This window comes from Athene noctua, chromosome 13, assembly GCF_965140245.1.
Source record: "Athene noctua chromosome 13, bAthNoc1.hap1.1, whole genome shotgun sequence".
Taxonomy (NCBI): domain Eukaryota; kingdom Metazoa; phylum Chordata; class Aves; order Strigiformes; family Strigidae; genus Athene; species Athene noctua.
In genome coordinates, this window is record NC_134049.1 from 12,115,834 (window position 1) to 12,133,975 (window position 18,142).

The window sequence follows — 18,142 nt, forward strand, 5'->3', positions numbered from 1 at the left end:
TGAGGGTGTTGAACCACAAGACCACACCTTCACACACACACACATATATTGTCGCTTTCTTTTCCTTTTTCATGTCTTCTTATTTCTGCCTTTTGGTTTTCTTTTTCCCAGTACTGGCAGCCAGCTATCTCAGGGTTCAAATTTATCCATTAATACCAACCAAAACATCAACATCAAATCTGAACCAATCTCACCTCCCCGGGACCGTGTGACTCCCTCTGGGTTCCCGCAACAGCCGCAGCAGGCGCAGGCGCAGCCGCCGCAGGCGCAGGCGCCGCCGTCGCGGCAGGAGCTGGGCCGCTCTCCTGTCGACAGCCTCAGCAGCTCCAGCAGCTCCTACGACGGCAGCGACCGTGAGGACCCGAGGAGCGATTTCCACTCGCCCGTCGTGCTGGGAAGGCCCCCGAATTCAGAAGATAGGGAGAGTCCATCGGTAAAACGAATGAGGATGGACACATGGGTGACATAAACTTGCGGTGTTGCCTCTCCAGTTTTGTGTTCTCAAAATGAACTGTCCTGACATATCTAAATTTATAAATAAGGACGTGGAATAAGTATATTTATATGTATATACATACATGCATATATATATCTTCACATGCATATATATGTGCTAGTGTGTGTAGCATACACAAAATCATCAGGCACTTACGACAAACTTCTTGTATAGCTGCAGATGTCCCATGGTAAAACGTAACAGAACAATCCTATAGGTATTGATCTAGTCTGGCACTTACCTGGACTTGTTGTTTTAATAATATAACCTGTTTTGCAAAGAAACATTGTACCCGCATTATAATCCTACCACACTAGATTGCAGAAACCAAGAGGGCTCGCCTGTAGTAATGTCCCTGTGTGTTTTATTCAAGCTGTATGGTTACTTGTAGTTAAGAAATAATGCTTTGTAGCAGCAGAGCAGTAGAAAAGCAGGAAGAAGAAAGCAATACTGTACATAAAATGACCTTTATATTACCCAACCTGGCATGGGTCTCTATTGCAGAGGGTGCATGGAGAAGGGCTGATGCTATAAGAAATAAAAATAAAAAAAAACAAAAACCCTGTTTTGCACGTGCAAAAAAAAATAGTGTATTGGGTCAAAGAAGTGATTTTTTTAATGAGTGAAAGAGAGACATAGAGAACTCGCATGAAATATTCAGAAAATATTAGCCTAGAAAATAGAACATTAACAAAATAAAATTAATATATTAAGTTATAATTGGAATATGTTTGACAAATTTGTTTTTACGTTCATACCTTTGAAAAATATAGAAACGGATTTTAGCTCATGTATATTTTATATTAAAGAAAACAATACCCTAATGAATTGAAGACTATATATAAAGTTATATACAGTACTTTTGAACACATTCTGCTATGAATTATTTATATAAGCCAAAGCTGTATGTTGTAGCTTTTTTGTAGAGTATAGTTTTATCTTATTTTGACTTTCTAGTTTTTGCTTTCAAAGATGAAAAGGAAAAACTTGCAGGCGGAACCTTGGGGGAAAAATAAGCCATGAACACTTATATGTAAATTTAAATTTGAGCCAAACTCTTTGTGTATATAGCATCCTAAATATATTATCACCTTTGGTGTAAGTACCTATGTATTGTACGTTCACCAGATTAAAAAGTATATTTTTGTGGATTGACGCCAACTTGAAAAAAGGCGAGGTCCTTATTAAGTAGAGTATTCACTGTTTAATATTTACTATTTTGTTAAATATACTGTACTTTCTTTGGATTTTAATTATTATTAATATTATTATCCAGATTTTTCAGAGGGTGTATAAAGGGGTTGTCCCCCTCACTGGTGGTGAATGTGTGCCGTTAAATTGTAATCTCTGTGCTGTATGGTTAAGCTTCATTATACATTTTATATATATGTATATAAATAGCAAAGTGGCAAAAAAAAAATCCGGTGTTAAGTTCATCCTGCATAAATATAAAAAATCTGTTACAACACATTTTAAGGCATCATTTTAAAGCTGCCTCTTCTAAGGAGGAAAAAAAAAAAGTGGAAAAACTTGACCTAATTTCTCATGATAGGGAAATAACACATATCAGATGAGCACAAAAGGTTTTTTTAAGTTGGTAAGTGGTTTGGGATAAATAAGTAAATTTGCTGTTCCTCCTTGCTGTTCCCTGAAAGAGAGCGAGGAAGCCAGAGCCCCGTGGTGTCTGCAGCCTCGGCGGGAGAGGGTTTTGTTCTGTCCTTGGAGGCGGCAGCCTGGTCTCGGTGCTGTAACGGCGCCCGCCCGGGCAGCCCCTCGCCCCGGGGAGCTTCTCGCCCGCCTCAGACCGGTCCCGCCGGGCGGGTAAAGCCAGATTTGAGCAGCAGAAAGTCTCGGGAGCCCAAAGCAGGGTATCCCGGCTTAGAGCAGCCCGGCTGGGTGCAGCTGGTTTCACCCTGAAGAAGATGGGTCTGTTCCCGGCCCAGCTGCGAGCTCTGTCCCTGCACCCCCGGGGGGCCAGAGCCAGAAACCAGACCCAGCAGCACCCACCACCAGGTCTGATGGTACCTCTAGTTCTGGGGATGTCACCACAGCGCCCTTTTATTATCCAGACGCCTTTAAAGTCACCTCTGTTACATTTTTGCTTGGGTGTTCAATTATTTTTTTTTTTTTGTAATTTAAAAAAAATAAAATTCACTTGCTTGATCCTGTAACTAAGCAGCGTGAGAAACAGAAATCCAGTGGGGATGGCATCTCCTCAGCTTTAGTGTGTGATTGAAGAACAAAGTCAGTGCATCCAGCTTCCAAAACCCCTCTCTCGTTGTCATGGCAACTTTTAAAAAACATACAGGTTTCAATTCGTTTCAGCCACTTACCTGTGGAGATTACTCTCCATTTATTGTAGGTAATTACCTGTTCATGGAAAACAAGACTCATTCTAAGGGCAAGTCTCTTTCCAAAGTAACTGAATTCACTTACCACTTCAGGGAACCTTTTAATGCTCTGAAAAGTTATGTGATTTTTTTCATTATTTATGCACATATATGAACTTTGCTGTACATCTGAGTGGGAGTTCTGCATTCACATTTACTGTCTATTTTCTTGTGTGCCTTATAAGATGGCTTTGCTGACTGTATCTCAATAGTCTTTATTTCTATGCAGGTTTTTAAACAGTACGATTACTGTTTTCTTAAAGAAAAAAGCTACATAAGGGTTAGAGTTTGTATTGAAATTGCACCAATGAATTCAAAAAAATAAATAATCTGTTCTTCAGAACTGCTCTGGGGCCTGTTCCCATGTTGCCCCTGCCCTGGCCCAGGCTCAGCAGAACAAGTCCTTCCCCAGACCTCCCCTGGCAGGGGAGAACCTTGGGCCCTTGCAAAAACGGGAATCCTGGTTTTTAATAACAAGTAACTAACTTTGGAACATACTTTTTTAGGAATTGTAAAAATGTTTTATAAAAAAAAAAAAAGATGACATAGCACAGATCTTTCAACAGGTAAAAAAAAAATACTTTTTTTAATTAACTCGACTGAATGAAGTTGCAAGTGGATCCAAGCCTGGTCCGAACCCATTCGAGTCTGAATGATTCAAGATTTGTATCTCGATTGTGACAAATCACCTCTCCATCTTCGAGCTCTCACTATAGGATTTAAAAATACATGTTATCAGGGATTCGTCAGAGAAAAATGCTTTAGCCTTTCACTTAAAGGACACTAATGCATCAGAAACTTGCGAATTACTGTGCGCACAAGAAATACATAGTAAATAAGGAACAAAATAACTCCTAACAATTGATCATGGGAAGAAGTTAAATTAGAATGTGAAAGAAAGACTTAACAAATGTAAACGTTTAAATCTTAGTAGAAACTTTCTTCACTTTGCTGTGCAAGAGAACACTGCTTTGCTATATTTAAAATGGCTTTTTTAAAAGAGATTTATGTATTTGGTAAATGTTTGTAGTCAACAGTTCACAAAGAAGCTGTTCACGGTTTAATGATGATAAGCCGTTTGGCGGCACAAGCTGGACTTTGTTGCCATCCTTGAGACGAATCTTTTAAGAAAAAAATAAGTTAATCTCAATTTTTTTCCCTGAATGTGTTGTTTTTTCTTCAATATACAATAAATATTCTAGTGAACTTTTTATCAAATGGTTAAGAAAATGCTAGAGGTTGTTGTAAAATATTTGTATCCTGCATTCACTAAAGTAAAGATACTGGCTTTTACTGTGTACTCCGGCCTCTCTCGTATTTGCAGAGCACGTGTTCGCAGGGCTTTGCCCCCCCAGGCGTCCGAAATACTCTTCAGATTCAGTTTTTGAGTTCCTGGTTTTAAACTGTGATCCTTTTCATCCGGAGGGGTTCTCTGGGATACATACACTTGTTATCTCAAATGAAGAACCGATGCTCTCGAAGCACCGATTACAACTACTGAACCGACCTTTGCGGACGAACCTGGGTCGATCCCGCCGGGTGAAACGCCCCGCCCGGCCCCGCCACCGGGTGGGGCGATGGCACCGCTGGGGAGGGAGCAACCCCGCCCCGAGCGGGCTCAGGCCGAAAAACCCAACCCACACTACACAAAAACCAAAACACAAGCTGTGTGGGGTGGGTGGTGCCCCTTGTGCCTTTATTTCATTTTTCTTTATTTAAAAACGTAATAATCCCCCCAACAAAGAGATACATTTCCTTCACAGAAGAAAAATACAAGGGGTGTTCCAGTAGAAGCTTGTTCAGAGTCCTTGTTTACAAGAGTAGCGTCCCCTCAGGCTTGCCTGAGCGCTTTTTTTTTTTTTTTTTTTTTCCCGTTGTATGAACCGCAGGTTGGCGCTGGACGGGGGCGGGTTCTGTGTGCCGGGGGGCGCTGGGAGCCTCCGTCCCGCGGCGGCCGCGCTCCGAGAAACCCCCCAGACCCCAAGGGCTGGCGGGGGGGCAGGCCCGGCCCCTCCCCCCGAGCCCGTCCTGCCGCCGCTTGGCCCAACCCGCCCGGGGGGAGGCCGGACAGACGGAGCCCCCGCCCCGCAGCCAGCCCCTCGCCGCCGGCTGCTATTCCAGCACGGACACCCCCCGCCTCCCGGCCAGGTTTCATGGAACTGTGCTGCGAAATACTTTAGTGTTTGGTTCCAGGAGAGCGTTTACCTCTGCCCGCTAAGTAAATTTCTGAGACATATTCTCTGCAGCGAAGCCCCCCCCAAGCCTCATTTTCTGCTCTCTTCTAGCGTGCAGTCTGTAGTGATGCGTCCTGACCAGTGCAGAGCTCGGGCCACCACCAGCCTCCAAAGCGTCATGAGTCTTTCCTACACAGAAGCTTTTTACCGCAAATGTCAGGGGTCCACAGAGACCTTTAGGGATCAGCAGCTTCCACACCCCCCCTCCTCTACAGGCGTTACACTGTGACTGCCTCGGGTAGCGCCGGGCTTCGTCTTTCCTGGGCCTTGCAAATTAAACACAACCTGGCACTGCTCTCTCCCGTGAAGACTACACCCAAGGAAACTCAACTCCGTGCCTGAAACCGGGTGTCTGAGATACACCAGTATGGATTATTATTATTATTAAGAAGTAACACCGGCTGAACCTCTCCCTGCAACACACCAGCTCCCAGGGAGCGCACACCACAGCCCACAGGCCTATCGCTACGCTCACGCCCTCCTGCAGAGACAGCGGCTCCCCAGAGAAGCCTCTGCAGGATTTCACGGGGGTGAAGAGGTCTGGGCTCACCCTTCCCAGCACTGGGCTTGAAGCATCCTCCTAAACACAGCTTCAACTCAAAGGCTGAAAGGCGAGGTGCTGGCAGTGTCCCCGTGCCATGGCACACCCAACCTAACGCACCAGAAGTCGTCAGTCGGGTTAAGTGTGCTGAAACTGCCTTGGTCTCCATGAAATAAAAATGACAGTTCAGACAAAAAGAAGAGGCCCCCGCTTCTACTCTAAGCAAAAAGTGTTTTCTTAAAATGCAAACCACCCCCACCTTTCCCATCACATTAATACTGCACTCTTTATCTCAGCAGCAAAAGGATTCACTTCTTAAACAAGGCATTAAGAAATACCTGAAGCAACCAGGATGAGTGAATTGCTACAAAATACTTCCCCTCAACAGCGCTCACAAACGTTAAGCCAGCTGCCTGATGACCTTTTTAAGCAACAAAGCATCCTTACTTTCCATAAAAATCACATCACCTAACTTTCAGTTGAGTTCAGGATTACAACATCAGCTACTTAAAAAAATAAAAGTCATCTGTATTGTTATCCCCCTGAATGCACTTGAGTCAGAGTCGCTGGCGTACGGGCCCCAGTGCCGGGAGGAGAGGCCGTATTGAGCTGCCTCTCCCCGTTAGGATTTTTTTTCTACAACTGAGCTTTGTGGTAATTTCCCTTCCAATCCATCTGTTGAAGTATTTGAGGTTAGTGTTGTGTTGGAGGTATGGGCCACCAGGCCTTGTGTTTTAAAATAGATGATATAAAATACCGGCAGGACAATTCCTATCAGGAGCATAATAAAAACTGCATTCCACCACTGGATTCCACAGTCCGCTCCGTTACCAGTGTCCCGCTTCCCTGACCCGGGCAGGGGCCTCTCCAGCGCCTCCACGCAGTACTCGGCGCTCAGCTGCGCCTCCGCCTGCACCGCGGCCTGGATGTTCTTGTCGATCCCCCTGAAGTAGTCGCTGAGGTGCCTGCTGCCTGCCGGGCCGCTCGCCCCCTCCTCGGGCTCCGGCACGTCCACCAGCGTCAGGTCAGGCTGGGAGGGCGCGGGCGGCCTCAGCTCTCCGCCGCTCTCCGTTAACAGCCCGTGGGGCTTCACGGGGATCTTGATGGATTTCAGCGCGTACAAGTCCTGCTCCCGGATGAAGTTATTGACACGCTTGATATCCGCAACCTACAGAATCCAAAAAGGACACGAGTATCAGTGTAGGAGAAGCCAGGGCTGCAGCAGGAAGTAGCTGTAAGACTAGTCTGTGAGCAGTGGGCAGAAAAGAACAGCAGGCCCTGGCTGCAAGCAGCTCAGAGTTCCACAGATTCCCTGGCTGTTCCAGGGACACTCCGGGTCCTGCAGGACAGAGACAGTCCCCTCTGAAACCAGTCTACAACCTCCTCCAGGGCTCCTGCATCTCCCAGATGCTGTATTTTGCTTAATACTGGTTTTCCTTCCTTTTGCTTTCTTTACCCTTCTCATTACCCACTTTCTAATCCAAGTTAAGGCAAGTAGAGTCTTTATAACAGATCCATTTAAAAGGTTTTCACACCTTAAACAACACACGAGTGTTTAAGGTAAGAGAACACCACCAACTCAGGCAGGCAAACTCCCCCTGCCCAGCTCAGAAAGTGAACAGGGCTCACTCTTTGGAGCATACGCCGTTTTGAAAGCCAGATCTCAGCCTGGCAGTGAGCAGGCCAGCATCTCCCCAACACGGGCACAAGCATCCTTTGCTCATGTTCCCAAGCAGCACCCCTCTTCTGCCCCATGGCAGCTCCTTCTCCACAGCTGGTGAATGCTCCCGCTGAAGGAACGCTCACAGCAATCGTCTCCGGGCATCAGAGACCACCTCTGGTGGTTCCTGTGCCTGGGATTCCCACCCAGCTCAGCAATGGAAGAGCAGGAAGAGCAAGAAAGAGCAAACCATACGTACAGCGTAAGTCACAAGGACAGCTGGTATCACACAAAAGACAAAGGCAAGGCAGCGTTTCTTTATTTAATGTTAAATAAAGAGAAGACACTTTAATAGAGTGCCCACCCACAACCACCTAATAAGGAAGTACATCATTTGTTGCCCTAAATCCTGTCAAAGAAAATTAACAGGACTGTCAATGTATGCAGGAGCTCTTCAGAGCAGCCAAGGAGACATGAAAGAACCTTGAGGGAAAGGCTGGAGGTTGCAACATAGAAAAGAGCAGGACCCCAAACCAAAGAGAAAGGCAACATGAACAGGTTAACCCCCTCCGATATATCATACAGACACAGCACACGGGCTGCACTTTCAGAGAAAGTTTCTCTTGTTCTTTTAGAAATCTCATAAATTGCTGTACAAACTGCATTCAAGGCACTCTCACAAGCCTGAGGCTACCACTGAAACTGGGCAACTGAAACAAGAAAGTGCTTTACTTTCCAAGCAAGTGGGTAAGTGCCAGCAGCACACAAATCACGGAAAGTTCAGGACAAAGATCTCCCTTTAGAAGACAACGCCAGCGGGGATCCTGAACCTCTCCTTTGCAACCAACGCTCAGGGCTGTCTGCAGGCTGTGCTGCGGGGGAGGCAGCACTGCCCAGCAGCGCTGGGGCTGCCAGGGGACAGCCCTCATAGCCCACAGCGGGGTCCCACGGCTGGAGAACCCCAGAGCTGCAGCGGCTCTGCCCGCAGAGCTGCCCCCGCCGTGGAGGAGGTTCAGGGAACTGTAGGAAGTCCGCTACGGCACAGCCAGAAGGCAAGACTCTGCTGAAAGGTAGAGAGGAGATGGATGCCTGAATCTCACGCGTACTCTGCCAAGCTTGAGAAATCTGAAAATGGGATGTTTAATCTAGAGCCTAACCTGGTGCCCCTCAGGCAAAAGGAATCCTCAATTGCTGGTTCAGACTCCTCACAGCTTGCCCCAGCATAACATCAGGACTTAAACCCTGCAAAATTATTTAGTTGTGAAATAACAATCTTGCCCAAAGCCTCCTAGCTGAGGTGGTGCTTCAATTTTGGGTTTTGTTCCAATAACAACGAATTATTGGGACAGTAAATACCCCCTGCAGTGTCTGCAATCAAACACTACCATGTTGTGCTAAGGCTCTGGAAACAAAGTGGAGCAGCGCTCAGTCAGAAACAACAAACAAAGCTGATGGGAAGCATGCAAGAGCACTCCCTGCACAAGCCATCTAGGCTTATTTTCTGTACTCATTTTTTTGGCTGCAGTGAACTTCTCTTGTCCCAGCTACGAACAATGCCAAAAGCAGGCCAGGACTATAAATGGTCAAGAGTAAAAATGAGAATTTTGAAGTGCTTTGCATCTCTGCCAAGTTCTCTGTAGCACACACAAAGCTAGTTATTGCACTGTCCTAACACCCCACCTCAAGCAGGCCCTGACGATTTTGAGACCAATGACAAGTTCTCACTGATTTCAAGGAGCAGCTCATCCTGGACTTTTTAAACACAGTCACATATATTTGTGGCTACAGATTTTCCTCACTGATGTCCTGGTAGCCTTTCAGGAGCTGCTTAATTTTGTGCAAGTAAAACAAAACACATGAAAATTGATCAGTGACAGTCTGTAAACAGACAAATACACAGATCTCCCATAATAAGGATTTCTGAACCTCTTCAGTTTAACTAGAACAAGTCAGAAGTGCCCTTTCCAGGAGGCAGGCGGGCAGTAGGACAGTTTTTACCTTGTGGGAGGAGAGCACTGACTACTTGGTCCCTCCTCATCAGCTTGCTTTCCCCCTGGACAAGCCCAGCAGCCTCCAGCAGGCCAGACAGGGTAGATCTACCCCGACCTGTCGGGGCTGACCGGCTGCGGGAGCCGAGCGGCAGAGGAAGAGTCGCGACAGGGAGAGGACTGAGGCCTCCTGAGTTACAGTATGGGGGGCACTGCAGGCTTTTTCATCCCATAAACCAAAAGAGTTGTTCAGAATCTTCCCCCTTGGAGTTCAAACTGCTGTGATCCTGCATAAGTGACAAATGATGCAATTGCTACTGCTTAGGGATGAGCATACAGTCACAACTGCAAAGTCTCTGCAGCTCCGAGTTCTCAGGCTCTACTGGTGCCAATCAAGGCCTATTCAAGTCCCACCACACTCACATCAGGCTCGTCAGCAGAACCTAGAAGCGTTTCTTTTTTGTTTTGTTTTTGTTTCCAAGGGAATGGGAGGGGAAAGAATTGTCGCAATTCCTCTTAAGCCCTCTTGCTTCAGCTGCACCACACAGCTGTTGTGTTGTTAAGCAAGACAGACCGCAATAGTACTGCAGCAGTTGAGCCAGTACTGTATCATTATCCCCATCCAGGTCACTGTCCAATTGTTTGCATCATGGAACTTTTTAATCACAGCCTAGCTTGCAGATAAAGGAGGCTCTAAAAATACAGCTTTAACTGCTAAACAATGGGGTACTTCTGATGTTCAGATCAGGTAATTAAACTTTTCAACAGTTTTTCCATAAAGCGCTCTGCTTTTGGAACAAAGAAAACATATTCTGTAGCATGTCCCAACTCCAGAGGAAATTCACCCCGCACACGCACTCCTGTCTGCCTGCAGACGCGGAACCACACACGCTTCTGGGTGCGACAGCAAACACTCAAAACCCCCACGCACAGACAGCACCCAGCCTCTGCCACATGAACTTTAGCGTCTCTCCTTCTCCACGTGTGCCCCTGTTAGTCTCAGACCTTCCTTGCAACATGTAAGCTCATACCTTTCAAAAAATAAGCAACCACCCCAAACCAGATTCCATCTGAGTGGTATTTCTTTGTGCTGTTCAGTTACTTTAAAAACTGTATGCTCCTTGGGGGCAGGGCCCTGACCCTCATTCCTGTACTCAGCTTCCTACTTTTTGCCCTCACTTAAGTCACTACGTACAAACCACAACTGCTACGCTGTACTCCAGTCACTCAAACAGGAAAGCTGGTCATGCAGGGTTTATAACATCTTCCTAGCCTGTTAGCTGAATAACTCCTTTTTTGTTGTTGTTGTTTGGTTGGTTTTTTTAATTTAATTTTTTTTTTGCTTTTTTCCAGCTCAGTTTTACCCAGATATTGACCATTCAGGGCAAACACTTTTCAGTGTCAAAACTATCAGACATCAGCACACTTTCCTGTAATTCTGGAAACCAAGCTACGTGTAAAATACCTCCAAAGTAATTAAAACCAGAGATAGCTCTTACTTTACAACCATACTGCAGGGCTAACTTGTTAAGATTATCATCCTCTGTAATCTCTCGTTCCAGAAGCACCATGTCTCCAACTCTGTCCCGAGGAGTGCTGCACCGTTGCTGCTCCTTGCCCCTCGGTCGCAATTCCATAACATTGAGCTCCTCCTCCTCCTCCTCCTCTTCTGAATCAGATCGGCCACTGGGAAACACATACACCTGCCTGCCCGGGTAATTATGGATGGTGACAGGAGCCTGGAAGGATCTTGTCCGGCTCTCATTCAGCCTCATCTTTTATACCAGCACCTGGAACAAAACCCAGACATTTTGAATTTTCTTAATACCAGTGCTTATTTCTTAGCATATAAGATTTAGGAGAATGGACAAAAAGCACAGTAGATACACGTGTGCACACACACAGAGCGCTCTCCTTCTATCCAGATCTTCTCAGGGGCAAATCCAAAAGATGCCATTCTAGCAGCCATGGCAGAAATATTAGAAGGGTTATGTACACAAACTTCAACAACGGGTAAATTGTTCTCAAGCCATTTTGTGTTTACCTGTGGACAAACCACGACGTAACACTACTTTGCTACACATCTTAAATACTACTTAGTATAATTTCATTTTTTAAAAAAAGCAGAGTCACTTGAGTATTTAATTATGGTAAAAAAAAGAATCCACGGAAACACATCAGAACTCCTACCAACACTCATTAAAAAAGGGCAAAAATTATCCTTTATGTCACTTTTCCAGAAGTCCTTAGTTGTCTACACTTTAAGAATCCACGGATTTCATGGAAGTGCACTTTTTTTTTTAAAGGACAGCTTAAGCTACACTTAACTTCAACCTGCATGACAACATAATTTTGTTGTATAAAGAACCTGCCTGAGCACTTTGTTTTAATTATTGCTAGGCCTACATCAGCAAGTTATTAGGAAGCTACTTTTTTTTTTTTTCCTTCAATCCTCAGTTCCACAAACAACCTGTTGTCAGGGTCAGGTATAGGTAAGAAAACCCCACCTTCCCACAGAACTCCACTGACCTGAGGACCCTCAATCTACCCATAAGGGACTCCCCGGGTGCAGCCGCTACCACTGTACGGCGTTTCACTGGTACCGAGCGTGGCTCCCAGCGGGCAGGGTCACAGCTCTGCCAGGAGAGCTGCAGATCCACGACCACGGTCTCCGCGGCCGCTCCTGTGGGCGCCTCCGCCTCGGACACGCCGCAAGCCCAGCTCCCCCTCGGCCCGGCTCGGGCCGGCCCAGCGCCCGCGGGTCGGGCAGGCGGCGTGACGGCCTGGCTCCCGTCCCGCGCCGACGGGTGCCGGCAAGGCCAGGGAGGCCGGAGCCACCCCCCCGCTCCGCGCCGCGGCAGGGACCGGGGCACCCCGCCCCGGGACGGGCGCTCCGCTCCCGCTTCTCGGGCACGGCGAGGCGGCGGCCCGCCCGGAGCCTCGCCCGGCCCCGGCCCCGCGCGACGCCCTCAGCGCCCTCAGCGGCCCCGCTCCCCGCAGGCGGCCCCGCTCCCCGCAGGCGGCCCCGCTCCCCGCAGGCGGCCCCGCTCCCCCGGCGCCTCAGGCGGGGCCGCTCCCCGCAGGGCCCCGGCGGGCGCCGGGCGGGCCCTGCCCCTCTCCCCTCAGCCCCGCGCCCCGTCCCGAGCCCCCGCACTGACCCGCCACTCGCCGGCCATCGGCCACACGCACCAACCTAACCCCCGCTCTCGCCCAGCTCTCCTCCCATTGGCTAGCAGCGCCGGAAGGCGGGACTCTTAGCGCCGTCTGACCAATGGGCGGCAGGGAAGGGCCGTGGAGCGAGGTCGGTTGAGCGGTCGGCGCTGGAGCTTGTTGGCGCGAGGGCGGGTCCCACTTAAAGGACCCGCGTCCCCGCCGCAGCGCGGGCGGGGCGCGAGCCCGGAGCACTCGCAGGAGCGGTGGCACCACTGTAATAAGGTACAGGCACTGACCATACACACGGTTACAGTAAGTTTTCAGTTATTACGCTGTCACTGTGTTGACCGTAGCCAGACATCCCATCTGTAGGAGACTCGCCCTGATCCTGGGAACGCGAGGCACTGCGGGCAGGGCGGAGCGGTCAGTCCGGGCCTCGGCCTGCCCTCCCCTGCTCACCCAGCGAGGCTGGTGAGGCCGTGTGGGTGCCGTTCCCTTCCAGCCACGCCACCCCACGGGCTCCCCACGGGCATGTGGCCGCAGCCCCGGCAAGGCCGGTGCCGGCAGAGCGGTTGGTGGAGCTGATGAGGTGTATTCTGCACTGGTATGTTTTCCTTGGCCCATCCTGACTCGTAGCTTATGTTTAAAAAACAAGCTCAGGACAAATCTTTAACAAGTTCCACATGCAAAGCTTTTCGGGGGGGGCGGGGAGGACAAATATTCCCTCGTAGCTGGTTGGAGGAATTAACCAGGCGCCGCTTGCCCCAAGGGCATGCGTGAAGATCTCTCTCGGGAACAGCCTTGGGGCTTCGCTCAGAAGCTGAAAGGCTGCTGGACACTCCTTGCCCTAAAGGATGTGGAAAACCCTACTTTTAAGTTAAATTAAAGCTGAGCGCAGTTGCCAAATATCCCTTTGTCTTCTCTTGGGCAATCTGGGTGCTGGAGGCAGGGAAGGCAAGAGGGGAGGGTATTTCCTCTCCAGCTCTCCCTAGCACTAGGTTAGATGCAACATCAGTTGACAAATGTCACACACTGGAGAGGAAGGAAGGCTCCCCAGGCATCGATGTTATTGTTTTTAAGCAACAGCTATTGCTTCCTCATGGCTCTCGCTTGCTCACACATCTTTGTGGGGCTGAGTGATTTTGGCAGGGCTGGAAGGGCAGTGGGAGAGCGGCCAGGCAGGACTGCAGCTAAGCCTGGCTCCTCTGAGCAGTGAGCCAGCACCCATCTCCAAACAGGTATTAGGATTTCCTTCCCTCCATCCCTGGGCCAGCTTGTCTCATGAGCAGATGATTTCGGGGCTCAGCCAACTTACATACTTTTCTGACCCAACAGACGATGGATTTAGTGTGCTGGAGAGGGCTCTACAAGTGTGGGGACTAGATGAGACATGACAAAATGCCTTCCCTGAGCCACTTATAATCTCTTTGTGACTACTGAGGTTCAAAAGTTACAAGTAATAATCAGGCTTTGTCAAACAAATACAGGTTACTCAAGGTAACTTACTCAAACCTGGAAAATATAATGGCTAAGGTGATCTGGAAATGCAGGGGAAACAACCAGACTTTGCAGACAGAGCTAAGTCTGGGTTGGCTTACTTCTCCTTAACTGTCATTTACTGTTTATTATTTTTCTAACTTTTAAAATATCAGGAAGAATTATTCATTGATCTCATGGAAAGGGCACCAGGAAACGTAGCTTCATCCTCCAGCTGAAAGATCCTTACAGAATCATTATGAAAAGGTGTTTTTCTCCCGACTGTTGGGATGAAACAGCTGTTAAGAAAATCAAGCATAAAAGCTTTTAATAGTCAGACTCAAAATCACTTCCCTTCTTGGATTTGTCTACACAAATCATCAACATGGAAACACTGAAGTACATGACTGGCGTCAACTGATTGCAAATAATTCAAGCTCACTTGTGCATTTGTAAAGGCTGAGCTAGACATTTGCTTGCAGTCCTGCACTGGAAGAAATGTGTGCAGCGTCCAGACTACCATGTGCAACATAACAGGTAATCTATCACTGAGATTTAAACATCCCTGCACAGACAAATCTGCAGGTTTCTCTACTGTCTGTGATGCTTACTGACCTCTTTTCTGTCTGTCCAGAAAGTCTTCCAGCAGCCCTAATGGAGGAAGAATTAAAAGCCTTAGAACAAAACCCACCAATATAGAGCCTTTCAGGCTTTCATTACCAAGTGGAAAGGATAGAAGAAAGGCCTGTTTTAGTTCTTTTTTAGCCTTCATAGGCACTTACACTGCTGATTTGCTTCCTGCCTTTTATGGGAAATTCAAACAGCTCAGGATTTTTTTTTTAACCATGTAAGATTTTGCAGGGACCAACTCTGCACTAGTTAATGGAAAGGTCCTTCACCTTTCTTACTTCCAGGAACCTGACATACAACTGTAGTGGTGCCTAAATAGGACCTGGACGTATCTTGACAAACTCACTTCAGACAGGACACAGAGAAGCTCCTAGTCCATTTTCTGGTGGTTTCTAGACCTGCAGGCATTACACAAGCATAAACCACCCCAGCACAGTGGCGGCACTGTTTGCTGTAGCAGCAGGATCCCAGGTACCTGCTGCTGTTGTGGTCCTGTGAAATGACTCTGCTCTCCCTCCCAGCAGTTTGTCTGCTTTAATCTATGCTGCAAAAGCATCACAGTCACTGCGAGAATTTACTGCTTTAAATATGTGGCGTTCTTGAGCTATAGGGCTTTACAAGATTCCCTTTATCTTGGCCTAAAATTCAAGCACCAGATGTGATATGCTTTACCAGGCCTGAATAGGGAAATGACAGGGAATTAGTGTCCATTCACTGAGTGCAGCCCTGCCCCTTCTGCCACCTCCGGGACCTTCAAACTGTCATATTTTACCTCACTTCATCGAGAAATCTGCCTCTAGCAGAGTGGGATAATTTCACTATTAGGTAATTAATCCAACAAGAATTTATTACGCTGAAAAAAAAGCACCATGACTGGAGGCTTTTCAAAATGTGTATTTTCAAAATGTAGATACCTATCTGCTTTTTCCAGGTTCTGTCAGTGTGAGCATCCTCTGCTGATCTTTCCATTTGCAACAGCTTTAGTTCAGCCTTGTGACATTTCCAAGCAGCTTTTGTTGATGCCCTGGCCTTTTCTGAACCATTTTGGTTCACAGCAGAACACCTCAACTCTGCACCTCAGAACAGCTTATCCTTCCTGGTCCTCCAAGCTCAACTGCTCCCCACAGTGTTTTGTGTTAAGCAAGGATTGTTCAAACCAAAGTAAAGAGACGAGGGGGCATGAGAGCAATCGGCAGATACATCATTTCAGACCTGGTCACCAAGTGAACTGAGGGTTGCATCTGCTCAGCGGCTTCGTTACTGCAAATGTTACTGCTGCCCAGTGGCCTCGCTGTGCTGAACCTTGACCCAAACTGTGGTCAGCACGAAGAATATGATAATTCTCAACAAGAAATAACTGTCTGCTTTGTAGCAGTGCTGATGTTGGCTCTGGGCTAACTGTGTGGATGATGTCATCACTCCAAATAATTGGAATATTTTTGTTGTTAGCAGATAGATTGTGAGAGCTGCAGAGCCACAAACAAGTGAAGTCTGTCTGAGAGCTGAATGGTTCAGTCATTATACACATTCAGCCAACATAAGGGTCATATGTCCCCAGAATTTCAGGAAGAAATCCTTCTACCCCTGATTTATGTCAGTGCAGAGGGCAACAGAACTGAGAAAGTCTGCTCATTTTCACTTAATCCAAAGCAGCAACGTGTCCATGATGCTGGGCACCAGCCAGCGTTCACATCGATGCAAGCTCCTTCCCAGGGAACATCAGATTTAATCGCTTTGTGATAAAGAATCAAAACTTTAATGAAGGTCATGGTTGGGGCTTTCCAAAGAGAGCATAATCTAGAATAGGGCTCTCCTCTTCTGTCCCTGCGATTCCTGTAAGCTCTTGCTCAGATCCAGAATTGCCATTCTCTTCATCACTTTGGTTTTCTCTCTCTTTTTTCAGGCTCACTTCAGAAGTGTTGGAAGCGTCAGACACATCTTCTTTGTGTGTTTCTTTGCTCCTCTTTAAGCAGCCTTCTGAGCTCCACAATAAAATCTTATCATTTGGATTTCAGATCACTCAGCAATAGTCTGCTTTCCATCCTTGGGAAATGAATAACTTACTGTGCCACTCACAGAAAGCAGGTCCTCTTTCACTGGTAGTCAATTAACTCTCCTGCCCAGAGATGGGCCATTTCACACCTCCATGCACGCATTGCTCACTGGTGCTAACTGATGCTCAGGCCACAGCTGCTCAGGCTGGCATCTGATGGTTTCCAACTGTCCGGGACTAGTAGGAATAAAAATTGCAATTCAAAAATCACCAGGGCCATCATTAATTGTGACCTGATCCATAATTTGGGATTACTAAAAGCAAGAGAGAGTGAAATCGTTCACCCATTTCCTTCACCATAGGGGCTATTAACAATAATAATGTAGACTGTACAGTCAATAAAAGATGAAGGAGGGGACCCTCACAAGTAACAAAGGACCATCCTGAGACTAGGTACTGCACAAGTTAAAGAAATATTTCTTGAGAACCTGCTTCTTAATATCAACCAGTTATTCCTGTTGAGTTTAGCATATACTGGAAGAAGGCTCCTATACAGCACTATGAGGCAACAGGAATCTGCTGATATTTCTGATATGGCTGAATTATTTAAAAAAAAAAAAAAAAAGGAAAAAAAAGGTTATTCCTTTCTATCTTTATTTTGTTGTTTTCTAGTGGGAGACTGGGAAGGCAGCTGTAGCAAATCATATTCATGTTCAGGTCATGGCATTACAAAAATTATGATGCCTCTATTGCAAATAATTTATAAATGCTGGGCTTTGCTCTGGTTTTGGACCAATGTAGCATAACTGATTTGAGTGAAGTTACCCCCTGTGTTAAGGCTGAAGTATGAGCCAAATACAACAAAATAATACTCTCCCTGGTGTCTGGAGTGACTAAGTTTATGTGGGTACTGTATATACATTTGATTGAATTATATACACAGCAATACGTTGAAGAGGTTGATACAGTAGGCACACAACACAGGGAAGAAACCCCCAGTTAAATTATATTAATTATAGGTATGTACTTAATGTAGTTAATTGAGCTATGGAGGTTACTCTGAGTGCATGTTTGGTAGCATTGGGTTACAACTTGGCTCTTAATCGTTTCTCCTGTTGGAAGCACTTGTCTAGCTTGGCAGGTTCCAAACTTAGCCATGGGCAACTCCGCATAGGGGTGCTACTCCTGTCGTTGACTGTCCTGGAAGGGTCTTGAGCTGAAACTTAACACCCTCAGGAACAAGCTGACGTTTTGGTGGTCGTGTCTGGAAAGAAGCACAAAGGTTGTGTCTGTGCTGCTGCGCAGGAGCAGCCCTGAGACCTGGCTGATGGCCAGCTTCACACTGTATCTGCAGGCACATCCCTGGCTCAGAAGCCACCCAACCTGGACAGGGCCTGCGCCTTCCTTATTCAAAGGTACCCCCAGCAGCACCGTGGCACCCAGCCCCGCAGCCCCCACCTGGCCATCCCTCCGAATGGCTGTGGCATGGGGCAGACACTGTGGCCCATGGCCCTCCCCAGGTAGGACTTTAGTCTTTTTTTAATGAAGTAACAAGCAATAGGACAAGAGGGAATGGCCTCA

General features: G+C 47.3%; 2 protein-coding genes and 1 long non-coding RNA gene across 8 annotated transcripts in view; 2 read left to right on the forward strand and 1 right to left on the reverse strand.

Annotated features, from left to right (window-relative positions):
- The window catches only part of MEF2A (myocyte enhancer factor 2A), a 92,960-nt gene extending 88,774 nt beyond the window's left edge, over positions 1-4,186 (forward strand). For all 5 annotated transcript variants that reach the window (XM_074917518.1, XM_074917519.1, XM_074917521.1 and 2 more), the window contains one exon: positions 112-4,186. In XM_074917518.1, the coding sequence (XP_074773619.1) occupies positions 112-469 (358 nt within the window). In that variant the 3' untranslated portion in view covers positions 470-4,186. The remainder of the gene's footprint in view (positions 1-111) is intronic.
- A 382-nt stretch (positions 4,187-4,568) lies between these two features.
- On the reverse strand, positions 4,569-12,526 carry LYSMD4 (LysM domain containing 4). Of its 2 annotated transcripts, none has more exons than XM_074917448.1 (3): positions 12,468-12,526; positions 10,809-11,099; positions 4,569-6,829 (listed from the first exon to the last, which is right to left on the reverse strand). In XM_074917448.1, exons 2-3 carry the CDS (start codon positions 11,082-11,084, stop codon positions 6,284-6,286), a joined length of 822 nt encoding a protein of 273 aa, XP_074773549.1. In that variant the 5' UTR covers positions 11,085-11,099; positions 12,468-12,526; the 3' UTR covers positions 4,569-6,283. The 2 variants fall into 2 exon arrangements, with proteins under 2 accessions (XP_074773549.1, XP_074773550.1); XM_074917449.1 differs by lacking the exon at positions 12,468-12,526 and adding an exon at positions 11,839-11,975.
- A 169-nt stretch (positions 12,527-12,695) lies between these two features.
- On the forward strand, positions 12,696-16,791 carry LOC141965693 (uncharacterized). The gene is made up of 3 exons (XR_012634495.1): positions 12,696-12,744; positions 14,115-14,475; positions 16,472-16,791. It is a non-coding gene; the product is annotated as an uncharacterized LOC141965693 (long non-coding RNA).
- Positions 16,792-18,142: the final 1,351 nt, after the last annotated feature.